The sequence below is a fragment of the Danio rerio genome, chromosome 9, assembly GCF_052040795.2.
Source record: "Danio rerio strain M-AB ecotype USA chromosome 9, GRCz13ab, whole genome shotgun sequence".
NCBI classification, from domain to species: domain Eukaryota; kingdom Metazoa; phylum Chordata; class Actinopteri; order Cypriniformes; family Danionidae; genus Danio; species Danio rerio.
The window spans coordinates 10,383,793-10,396,536 of NC_141029.1; the positions used below are offsets into that span (position 1 = coordinate 10,383,793).

The 12,744-nt window shown below is 34.9% G+C and overlaps 3 protein-coding genes across 3 annotated transcripts in view; all 3 read right to left on the bottom strand.

The window, feature by feature from the left end:
- Positions 1-2,989, bottom strand: part of ugt1a5 (UDP glucuronosyltransferase 1 family, polypeptide A5) — a 29,440-nt gene extending 26,451 nt beyond the window's left edge. The window contains exon 1 of the mRNA NM_001177340.3: positions 2,125-2,989. Within this exon, the coding sequence (NP_001170811.3) occupies positions 2,125-2,964 (840 nt within the window). The 5' untranslated portion in view covers positions 2,965-2,989. The remainder of the gene's footprint in view (positions 1-2,124) is intronic.
- ugt1a6 (UDP glucuronosyltransferase 1 family, polypeptide A6) overlaps positions 1-8,425 on the bottom strand; it is a 34,876-nt gene extending 26,451 nt beyond the window's left edge. Inside the window, exon 1 of the mRNA NM_001177339.3 lies at positions 7,551-8,425. Within this exon, the coding sequence (NP_001170810.3) occupies positions 7,551-8,393 (843 nt within the window). The 5' untranslated portion in view covers positions 8,394-8,425. The remainder of the gene's footprint in view (positions 1-7,550) is intronic.
- Positions 1-12,513, bottom strand: part of ugt1a7 (UDP glucuronosyltransferase 1 family, polypeptide A7) — a 38,796-nt gene extending 26,283 nt beyond the window's left edge. Inside the window, 1 exon segment of the mRNA NM_001177334.1 lies at positions 11,596-12,513. Coding sequence (NP_001170805.1) covers positions 11,596-12,459 — 864 coding nt within the window. The 5' untranslated portion in view covers positions 12,460-12,513.
- Positions 12,514-12,744: the final 231 nt, after the last annotated feature.

The following is a 12,744-nucleotide window of genomic DNA, read 5'->3' on the forward strand; positions in this document are numbered from 1 at the left end:
GATTTATGCTCAGAAGAGGGGGAGATCTTTGCAGTGGGGTGGGACTTTATCTATACAAGGCAATGAAGCAATCAACTGGGGTGAAAGTCTAGAATATGCTAAGCCACAGACTACTGAAATAAATGTAAAAAGATGTAAACCTTTTTTAATGGTTTTTTTACTGTGCACAATTTATAGACAATGTATGCTCTGGAAAACTGAAACACTCAAGATAAGCATGACATTTAATTTAAGGACTTTATTTAAATGATATTTATTTATATTTGAATGAAATTTATTATTTACTTATTATTTATTATATAAATACTTTTTAAATATAGTAATGGTTCTTTATTGGCATTGCAGCCTGCATAAAGTATGTTTTAACAAATATGCTACAATTCCAATTTACTATGTCGTTACTATGTTCTAATTTTAAAATGTCATTCACACTAAAAATAAAAATGGTATATTCACAGAAATGTTCTTTGTGGAAATAAAAATGGATTATCTTTGGTTTCATTACAACAACAAAAAAGAAAAAAAAAACCTGCCTTCAAATACTGGCTTGTTACCTACGTGTGATACAAGAGGTAGAAGCAGTTTTGACTGTTAATTGTGACGATTTCTGGCATAATAACTGACAAAGGTATGCAATAACTACCAGTCGAGCACTATGCATGGCTTGGTTTCCAACAAGTAGACTGCCATCTGTAGGAACCTCTTTGCAAATACATCAGCTCTTGAAAAAGACACTGCTTATAAACTACATTTGACCAATTTAAAAAAAAAAAAAATGTTATTAATAACAATTACAAACAATTACAAATAATAATAATAATAATAATAATAATAATAATAATAATAATAAGATTAATAATAATAATAATAATTGGATGTTATACATTTAGTTCATTGTTTTGGTACTATTGGTAAAAGATTTTCAAGTTTTTTTCTCTTAGTAAAAAACTTTAAACTGATCACAATTGTAGCACTACTACTAATTATTTCAAAATCAGATGTCATGATTTCATTGTAGCTGCACATATTTTCATTCCACATAATCATTGCTTCAAAACACAACATTGTCGTGATATGTATTGTGAACAATTGGTTTAATTAATAAACACAACAATACGATCTTTTTAAAATTTAGTCCATGGTTATTTTAACAGTTCACAGCAAACAATTCAAGAGGACAGCTGTAAAAATAGTACTGTAATGTAAATCTGTACAAAGACATTTCAGCAAATGTTACACTTATGTTTAGAAAAAAAAAATAGGATATTAAAAATATTTTATACAACATGACAATGTGATCAAAGAAACTATCAGGTCATTCATATGCAAGCAAAAAAGTGTTTACGGTAGTAGTTAGTATTTCTTGATTGAAAGCTCTTGCAGCAGTTTCTAACTTAAAATGATCAGACAACTATCAAAACAAGTTGAAAATCTATGGACAAAATAAATGGTTCACTAATTAAACATTAGGATCGGTTGAATTAAATGTAAACAAATGTATGAAACTGAAGGATAAGTGATGCAGTTTGATAGTATTCACTTTAAGAAATGCAGTTACTGTGAATGAAACATTAACACGTGTAAATAGTATAGTTCACTTTTAGTTACATAGACCACTTTTTATGATCTGTTAGGGATAAAAAGACTTTTAGGAGTTTAAAAAAAATGTACCAACTGTTTGTGAAAACGGCACCAAATCAGTTTTAAAAAATGAAAAAGATTTGTGATGTTAAAGTGTGATAATAAAATTAGGTTTATGATGCTGCTTATTTCAATGCATATTTCATCAAACATGCCACTCTAGAACACTCTGTAAAAAAAAAGAAAAAAAAAAGAAAAAGAAACTGGTTCATAGAGTTTTGTAGTGAGTGACAAAATTCCAGAAGTCAAACAGGTTTTTGCTCTATTTTTTGATCCAACAACTTGATCTCAAAAAGATTTCCAATACTGCTGGGTGATCATCACGAATAAACCTACTACAAGCTTTTTGTTCAGTTGCATATTTCAGTGTCTACATAAAATGACTCTTTTAAATGTGCTTTTCATTTCAACAGCAAATACTCTTTTTTTCCAAGAGAGACAGGTTTATCAATAGCAGTGGCGAAACAACAGCTGAAGACATACCTGTGACAAAAGTTCTGCTTTTCTGTTGTCCATTCCTCCAACTATGATCATGTTGGGCATTAATGGATGAGGAAATTCCAAAGCAAAGTCAGAATGCACAAACCAGAGAGCTGCATGGCTCATAATGTCCATTATAGATGTTTTTCTCTGAAGAACACGTGAAGCGATTTCATCTGCACGAGTGAACATCCGTCTGCAGGCCATGGGCTGAATAAGATTCCTTACAAAGTTTACACTTCTTTGCCAGAGGTTCATGCGGTCAGAAAAGTGAGTTAAACGTTGTGGAACATAAGATGGAGGAGATGGGCATTGACTGGCAAGAGTGTCAGCACCACAAGGATGACTTGTCTGAATGTAAATGGTTGGAACTGAGAGATATTCTGCAGCAATGACTCCGACAGTCTCAAATGGATCCGTGAGAATGACATCAAAGTTGTAGTCTTGCAGTTTCTTCATCAAATCCTTGTTGAGGAGCAAACCCTCAACGTTACGTGTTATAAGATTACTAAGCAGATCCATGGTGTTGATGAAACTCTGAAACCTGGCCAGATCTGTAGATACATGAGTACTTATCAGATTAGTAACACTAGCACTGATATGATCCTGTATCTCAGCTTTGGTGTAGGGCACAGGATAAGTCAGAGTTGTGGTGTGCTGAGACGGACCCATACTCAGACTTGCTTCTGGGATGACGACCACCACTTGGTTTCCTCTACGGCCTAGCTCCTCCACCAATGGCTTAATACCCATCCAGTGGCTGCCATCTGAAGGAACTACTAAAATCTTCCCAGCCTTTGCTGATGCCAGGCAGAAAAGACAGAAGAGCAATACGGAAGCCATTTAACGATCCAAAAGAAGAAAAAAAAAAACTGTCTTGTGTCTGCAAGCACTCATAGATTTGCAGTTTCTGGCACAGGCTTTTATACTAAAAGGGGAGTTTCAACAACTAACCAAAGGTTGAGCCTAAAAGGATTACAATCTCTATTCTTCAGCAGTGAAGCACAGCCTTCATGTCAGAGAAAGAAAACAATTCAAATCTCATAAATCAGTCAAGTTGCTGGATATTTCATTTAGTAAACTTCTTAAGTTAAATAAAATAAAGCTACACATATATGTGGTGGTGAATCATTCAAGAGAGAATCAAGAGGGATAATTGTAATTGCAAAAAGGGAGCTAATAGAAACACTTTATGGTTAATGAAATTCATCTACTGCAATGAAATGTAAATATTTTAAAATGAAAGTTTTTTTCCCATGTCCAATTATAAACCTTTTCAGATGGGTAGACTTTGAGCTCTTTTGAGTCCTTCAGTCAACTTTAACAAATTATCAACCAAGCACATTGACTTTTTTTTTTTTTTTTTGCAAAGTACACTAGTTTGTACTCTAGCTTACTTATTATAGCTTACTGTGTGCATGGTCATGACTGCACTGGAATGGGGAATCTAAAATGTCTAAAATATTTTAGATTATGGCTATCTGATCTTTTTCTGCTCTGATAATGCTGAAAATATGCTGCAAGAAATTCCAAAAATATTTCTTGATTATATTCACAAAATATTTATTTTCTTAGCAATAAGTATAAAATAAAATAAAATAAAGCAGTATAGTAAACATTAAGAAGTGTAAGTATATTTAACTCTGGTGAGACACTTAGCCAGGACACTGAGAAAAGAATGACAATGAAGAGGTTGCTTTGTAATAGGGATGCCTAAATTTGTTCCTGGAGGGCTACTGCAGACTTTACCTCTAATCCAAAGTAAACACAAATACACATGGAAGCAAGGTCTGAAGACTTACAAAAACTGTCCAGAAACTGTGTTTGAACTGGTTGGAACAAAACAGGACAGGGCAGTGGTTTTGTTGTTAGATATAATTACTTTATGTTGTTAAAAACTATACTTTAAAGTTTTTATGTATCTACTCTTTCGAACAGTTTTTAGACATGTGGTGGTGACACAGACACATTTATCCATATATACTCTTGAACTTTAAGGTAAGGTAAAGGTAAGGTAAAACTTTATTGTCCCAGTTAGGGAAATTTGTTTTGGGCTCTTGCCCTCAGCTGCAGTCATCACAAACATGGACAAAACAATAAACATACAAAACACAAATAAGTAATTCAATAAAAGTTACAAGCCTCACTCTATATACACATAAATAAGCAAACTGATACTCTCAATCTAAGCCACCACTATTGTTTAATAGCTTAATGCTTGTAGGATAAAAATAATTTTTTAATAAAATGTTTTTATTTTTATTCACTGCATTTGTGTTTCAGTGCTTAACGTAATTTAAAATAACTCAGTAACACAGAGAGTGTGCATTTTCTCTGCGAAAGTCTTCAACAAAGACTAAAGAATGAGCTTGAAAAGAATAGTAAACTCAAGCAAAAATAAGAGATTAAAGACATGAAAGCTGTTTTTGCACTACAAACTATAAATTAAGATGACAGTCAAGTAAAGTTATGTAAATCTATGCCTAGTTTAAAACTAATATTTCCCTCTCTAGGAACTTTAAAGGAACTGCGGCAGTTTTAGAACAAATTTTGCACTTGGAAAAGCAAATGACACACTGTACTCCACTGCACAGTTAGAACATTCAGATAACAACTCAACTGATTAGAAGTTATAAATACTACAACCCCATTCAGAAAAAATGGAACAGAATGAAACACGCAAATACAGAAAAAAGGAGTGATTTCCAAGTTTACTTTGACTTCTATTGCATTGCAGACAAAATGAACAAAATATTTCATGTTTTGTCTGTTCAACTGCATTTCATGGTGATGCGATGGTGCAATTGGTATTGCTGTCGCCTCACAGCAAGAAGGTTGCTGGTTCAAACCTTGGCTGGGTCCGTTAGCATTTCTGTGTGGAGTTCTCATGTTCTCCCTGTGTGTGCGTGGGTTTCCCCCAGGTGCTCTGGTTTCCCCCCCACAGTACAAAGACATGCGGTTTAGGTGAATTGGGTAGGTTAAAATGTCCGTAGTGTATGAGTGTAAATGAGTGTGTATGGATGTTTCCCAGAGATGGGTTGCAGCTGCAAGGGCATCCACTGTGTAAAACATATGTTGGATAAGTTGGCGGTTCATTCCACTGTGGTGAGCTCAGAGTAATAAAGGGACTTAGCCGAAAAGAAAGTGAATGAATGAATGAACTGCATTTCTTTTGGAAATATACCCAGCTAACAGGGAACGTTCCCAGAACATTCACTAACGTTCTTTAAAAGTTGTGGAAATGTTAACACAAAAAGTTATCAATAGAACGTTTTTAGAAGGGTGTCATAACTTGTTAACGTTCTTGTAACGTTGTAAAAAAACGTTCTTAGAACAAAGTTCTTATGAAGTTATTTGTACTTCATAAACGTTGTCATAATGTTGATCCAAAACGTTCTTAGAACGTTTTATTTTGGTGGAAATTTAGGTTTTTTAAATGTTGTAACAACATTATCCTAACCATAAAAAACGTTATATCAACATTAAGCAAACTGGACAATTCAACGTTCTTGGAATATTCCAAATAAACATTCTTAGAACGTTATATTTTGGTGAAAATTTAGGTTTTAGGAACGTTGTAACAACGTTATCCTAACCATCAAAAAACATTCTAGCAACATTAAACAAACTGGACATTTTAACGTTCTTGGAACATTCCAAATAAACGTTCTTAGAACGTTATATTTTGGTGGAAATTTTGGTTTTAAAAACGTTGTAACAATGTTATCCTAAACATAAAAAAACGTTCCAGCAACATAAAGCAAACTGGACATTTCAACATTCTTGGAACGTTACAGATAACGTTATGAGAACGTTCTTACAACCTAAATTTGTTAGCTGCGTACATCCTTTTCTGTCATTTAGACCTGCAACACATTCCAAAAAGGTTGGGACAGGAGCAGTTTGGGGCTAGTAATCTGGTTAAATAATGATCTGATTTTAAACAGGTGATGTCAACAGGTGATTGTAATTATGATTTGGTATAAAAAACACCATCCAAGAAAAGTCTAGTATTGGGAGCAAAGATGGGCCAAGTACCATCAGTTTGCCAATAAGAGATATATGAGACAATTATTAAAATGTTTAAAAACAATGTTCCTCAAAGAAAGTGGCATTTGGATATTTTACCCTCAATGGTGCATAACATAATTAAAATATTCAAGAAATCTGGAGGAATTTCATTGCGTAAAGGACAAGTAAGTAAGCCTAAGCTGAACTACTGCGATCTCTGATCGCTCAGGCATCACTGCATCGAGAATCATCATTCATCTACAAGTGATATCACCACATAGGCTTAGGACTACTTTGGCAAACCTGTGTCTTTTACCACAACACGAAGTTAAATCCACAAATGGCAGTTAAATCTGTACTATGTTAACAGTGTTCAGAAGCACCATCGACTTCTCTGTTATCAGAGGATTTGGGATGGACCATCACACAGTGAAACAAGTACTGTGGTCAGATGTATTAGTATTTTATGTATTTGTTTGGGAGAAATGGACGCCATGGGCTCTGGACCACAGAACAAAAGGATCATCCAGACTGTTACCAGCAATAGGTCTTAAAGCTAGGGTCTGTTTATTGTCAGTAAATTATTAACAAAAATTGTCATCGAGTAAGAAATAGGTAAAGCATTTACGGTGGCATACTGTATAGGAATGTTCAACAAATATGAGGATGCAGTTTTCTTCTGTAGCCAATGTCACAGTACAAAAACCAAAGACCTGCACAGCTCACCATGTTGATCATCTGTCTTTTTCTTTGGTGTTTCTGAGGTGACTTCATCTGCATGAGCAAACGTGTGTTTGTGGCCCATGGCCTGAATGAAAGTCTTTACAAATTTTACACTTTGCTAGAGATTTATGCGGTCAGTAAAGTGGAACATAAGATGGTGGAGCTGGGCAACAAATGAATCTGTGATAATGGCATAAAAGTTGTAGTCTGGGAGGTTTAAATTAGATACAGTGACATCAAGAGTGAGAAGACAGAATTAGGTTTGCGACGATTGAGTGGAGGCATTGCCACTTTACCCCTGTACGCAGAACCCAAAATAACTGGTTCATCGAGTTTTGTAAAATCTTAAAACTAGAAAAAAAAAAATCTTTTTTATTATTATTTTTTTTTTTACAGATGTGAAAATGCTCAGTGGGGTCCCACTCCCAAAACTTCTTGACCCCCGAAGTACTTGATTCCACTGGAATGTGCAATTTTAACAAATTACTCAAAATGGTTCCAAACTGTGGCTGATATTTAAAAGAATTTGATTTACTCTTGAAGAATCTCAGTTTGATTTATGAGTGTGTTTATACAGACTAGTTTTATGTGGTTTTCATTTCAATAGCAAATACCCTTAATTTTTAATGGTAACTACAAAAACAGTGCTGGTTTATCAATAATAGTTTTGATACAACAGCTGTTAGAAAACTTACCTGAGACAAAGGTTCTGCTTTCCTGTTGTCCATTCCTCCGACTATGATCATGTTGGGCATTAATGGATGAGGAAATTCCAAAGCAAAGTCAGAATGCACAAACCAAAGAGCTGCACGGCTCATGATCTCCATTATAGATGTTTTTCTCTGAAGAACACGTGAAGCGATTTCATCTGCACGAGTGAACATCCGTCTGCAGGCCATGGGCTGAATAAGAGTCCTTACAAAGTTTACACTTCTTTGCCAGAGGTTCATGCGGTCAGAAAAGTGAGTTAAAATATGTGGAACATAAGACGGTGGAGATGGGCATTGACTGGCAAGAGTGTCAACATTACAAGGATGACTTGTCTGAATGTAAATGGCTGGAACTGAGAGATATTCTGCAGCAATGACTCCGACAGTCTCAAATGGATCTGTGAGAATGACATCAAAGTTGTAGTCTTGCAGTTTCTTTATCAAGTCTTTGTTGGAGAGGAAACCCTCAGCACTGCGGATTATAATATTACTAAGCGAATTCATTCTGTTGATGAAACTCTGAAACCTAGCCAGATCTGTAGATACATAAGTACTTATCAGAGTTGTAACACCGGCTTTCACAATCTCCTTTATCTGAGCTTTGGTGTAGGGCACAGGATAAGACAGAGTTGTGGTGTGCTGAGACGGACCCATGCTCAGACTTGCTTCTGGGATGACGACCACCACTTGGTTTCCTCTACGGCCTAGCTCCTCCACCAAAGGCTTCATACCTGTCCAGTGACTGCCATCCGAAGGAACAACTAAAATCTTTCCAGCTTCTGCTGTTGCCAGGCAGAAAAGATACAAGAGCAACACAAAAGCAGCCATTCTAACCTACTGTATCTAATCCTGTTATTCAAAATGACTAAATATCATAATCAAATGAACAGGTAGTACTTGTAAGATGACTGTTTTAAAAGTCTGCAAGCACTTGTAAGTTTGCAGTTTCTGGCACAGGCTTTTATAGTAAAAGGGGAGTTTCAACAACCAATCAAAGGTTGAGTCTGAAATGATACAGTCTTCATTTAGCAGTGAACCACGGCCTTGGTTTCAGAGAAATAAAAAAAAAAAATCCTCATAAATCAATAAACCATGGCATGTAAGTCTTGAAATTTTGGGGCTACAGTATGCATGCTGAAACTAAATATACTTGGTACCATGTATGCAGACATTGAATTATGAGACAAACAGAGCATTTCAGACAGAGAAGAGTGTGAGTTCTGCATACATAAGACGTCTACATATTTTAAACACTTTTTAGATTTGAAAGATTTTAACCTTTAAAACATTTCCCTTTTTTCCTCACCAAATGCTCATCCTTGTAGTCTGCATGACTGATACATAAAGTTGTGGGTGTTTTTTTTACATTTACAAGTGTTCATAAAACTATTTTAAAAAAACTTCCAGAAAGGGGGTTAGACTTTGAGCTTTTTGAATCCTTAAGTCAACTCCACTAAACAAATAAATGCTTCAACATTTTTCCAAGCATTTTGACATGGCTGCACTAGAGTAGGGAATTAGACTATCCAAAATCTTCTAAATCACAGTGTTCTGACAAAAGGCACAATGCTCTAAGAGCACACACAAGATACAAGGAATTTGCTAAAACTACTTGTATAAATTAATCTTAATCATTTTATGAACATGAGTGTCTGATATTTCTTGGTTACAGCAATAAGTAAAAAAAAAAAATAATAATAAGATTATAGTTTTAGCAGTATGGTAGTTGGATATTAATTAAAATGTTGAACTGCTAAACGTACAAGTTTAAAGCATCAATAAAATAAATTGTTAAAAAAAAAAACTATATTTAATAAAACTAAGAAATATAAGTGTATTTAACGTCTGCTTAGATCTACTTAGCCAGGACACTAATAAAATACCAACAAGTGATTATTTCATAATAGGGATATAACCTTGCTAAAGACAATGAAATTCAAGTAAAGGAAATAAAAACTATGCCTAGCTCGAAAGTAATACATAGAGTTCCCTCTCTAGGAACTTTAAGGGAAATGCAGCAGTTTTAGAATGAATTTGCACATGGAAACGCTAACACTGTACTCCACTGCACAGTTAGAGCATTCAGATATCAACTGAACTGACTAAAAGGACTAATAAATAAAAAATTGGTTTATGCAGGCATAATAATGTTCAACACAAAAAAAAAAAATAAAACACTTTTACGATAAAATGAGCATTACAAAAAAATCAGAATAGTAATATATAAATGCTATGATATGTATATTTAATGCATATATTTTTTATCACAGGGATACATTTCTTTGGAAACTACATTCAATAGGAAAACAGTTATATAAAAATGTAATATTTTACAGTTTCCTGTATTTAAAAAAAAATAAAAATAAATGCAGCCTTTGTGAGCAGAATAAAGTTACTGATATAAAACATTCCAAATTCTTGACTGGTAGTGTACATAAACAACAAAACTTTTTGACTCTACATACTAAAATAGAAGTTAAAATGAATTCCACATACTATTGAAATTAGGTTGGTTAGCTGTATCTACTCAAAGTTGGTGAACTGGTTTGCTTCTTACTTCGAGGCAATCAACTTTTGACTTCAACAGTTTAGCTGAAGAAATAAATTAAGTAGATTTTTAGCAGTTAATTTCTGGGTATCACAAAAACAAGGGAAAGATCCAAGTGCAGCAAAACACATTTATTGCCAAACAATAAAGATCCAAAAAAATGACAAAGGGACAGGCAAGGTAGCAAAATTGGCGAAAACATGAAGTGCAAAAATAAAGCACAAAAGTGAATCAAACACAAACTAAATAGGTATGCAAAAACATTGTAAAATACTAAACAAAGTGAACAAACAAACAAAAACCAAACCACAATGAAAAAGATTACAAATAAAGCACGACAGACCTAAACAGAACATTGAAATTCCAAAGACAAACTAAACACATAACAGGGCTTATAAAGACAGAACTAATTAGACAATGAGGGACAGCTGGAAACAAGGAGTGATCACATGACTAGGACTCAAGGCACAAAAAACCAAAACAAAAACTGGTACCCTTAAAAACCAGCAGAGGGCACTGCAGCAGGTGTGACACACTGTGCAATGCATCCCTATTTGTAAAGTAGCTTACATGTGTTTAAGTTGTTTAAAGCAAAACAGAGCAGCAGTTAATAATCAAATAAAGTTTATTTATGGCTAGAAATTTACTTTAAATGTATACAGTTGAATTATTAGCCGGCCTGTTTATTTTTTCCCCAATTTCTGTTTAATGGAGAGAAGATTTTTAAACACATCTCTAAACATAATAGTTTTAATAACTCATTTCTAATAACTGATTTATTTTATGTTTGCCATGATGAATAATATTTTACTAGATGTTTTTGAAGACACTTCAAATACAGTTTAAAGTGACATTTAAAGACTTAACTAGGGTAATTAGGTTAACTAGGCAGGATAGGGTAATCAGGCAAGTTATGGTATAATGATGGTTTGTTCTGTAGAATATCGAAAATATATATAGCTTAGACGGGCTAATAATTTTGTCCTTAAAATGGTTTTTAAAACATCAAAAACTGTTTTATCCTAGCCGAATGACACATGGAGGTGACACTGACACATTTATCCATAATGGCCTTCCACTTCATTGACGGCATTTGAGTTGAATGCTCAAAGTAACTTATAATTCCAATACCTCAAACAAAAATATGAGATTAAAGATATAGATGCCGTTTTTGATTTTGCAATAAGCTATAGAAATTGGGATGCAAGTCAAGTAATTTTGGAAAACTATACCTGGCTCAAAACTAATAATGAGAGTTCCCTCTCTAGGAGCTTTAAAAAGTTGCATCAGTTTAGAATGAATTTGTACATGGAAAAGCAAATAACACACAGTACAGTTAGAGCAATGTAAGTGAGAAATGAGTGATGCATTTATGGATGCACTTACTGAATAAGAATGTTCATGAGGATTACAGAGATTTTAACAAAATCACACTGAGAGATTAAGCAGTGTTGTGAAATGATAGTTATTAGAAAGACTTACTTGAGACAAAGGTTCTGGTTTCTTGGTGTCCACTCCTCCAATAACGACCATGTTCGGCATCACTGGACGAGGAAATTCAAAGGCAAAGTCAAAATGCATGAACCAGAGAGCTGCACGGCTCATGATCTCCATCACTGATGTCTTTTTCTGCAGCACCTTTGAGGCGATTTCATCTGCATGAGCAAACATGCGGCTGCAAGCCACTGGCTGAACAAGAGTCCTTACAAAGTTTACACTTCTTTGCCAGAGATTCATGCGATCAGTAAAGTGAGTTAAACCTTTTGGAACATAAGATGGTGGAGCTGGGCATTGACTGGCAAGAACATCAGCACCACAAGGATGACTTGTTTGCATATAAATGGCAGGAATTGAGAGATATTCTGATGCAATGACTCCAACAGTCTCAAACGGATCTGTGAGAATGGCATCGAAGTTGTAGTCTTGCAGTTTCTTTAGCAAATCTTTGTTGAGGAGCAAACCCTCAGCATTTCGGGAAATGATAACTTTAAGCATGTCCATGGTGGTGAAAAAATTCTGAAACCTGCCCACATCTGAAGACACATCTGCACTAAACAATTTACTGATAGCTGCATCTGTTCCCTTCTGTATCTGAGCTTTGGTGTAAGGCACTGGATATGTCAGAGTCGTAGTGTGCTTTGCTGGAACCATGTTCACATTTTCCTCCGGGAATACGACCACCACACGGTTTCCTCTACGGCCAAGCTCCTCCACCAAAGGTCTCATGCCAGTCCAGTGGCTGCCAAGTGCTGGAATTACCAGTAAGTTCCCAGCTTCTGCTGATACTAGGCAGAAAAGACACAAAACTAGTGCAGAAGCAGCCATTCTAACAATTCTATCATTCATAATTATCCAAAAAAAAAAAAAAAAAAAGTTTATGAGCTGGTAGTATTGGCAAGAATTGCTTTTTGTGAAGTTCTGCAAGGAAATTCTGAATTTGTACTTCCCTGCAGAGGCTTTTATCTCACAAGCGATTGCAAGAAAAAAAGAAAAGAAGGCAGGGCATCAAAAGAATAATCTCCGTGGAAAACAACACCCTCAGCTCCCGATATAGGGTAAATCATGAGAATCCTACGAAAAGGAAAATCCTTGAATGACTAAAAAACACATGCCAGAAGTCCACGATGATCA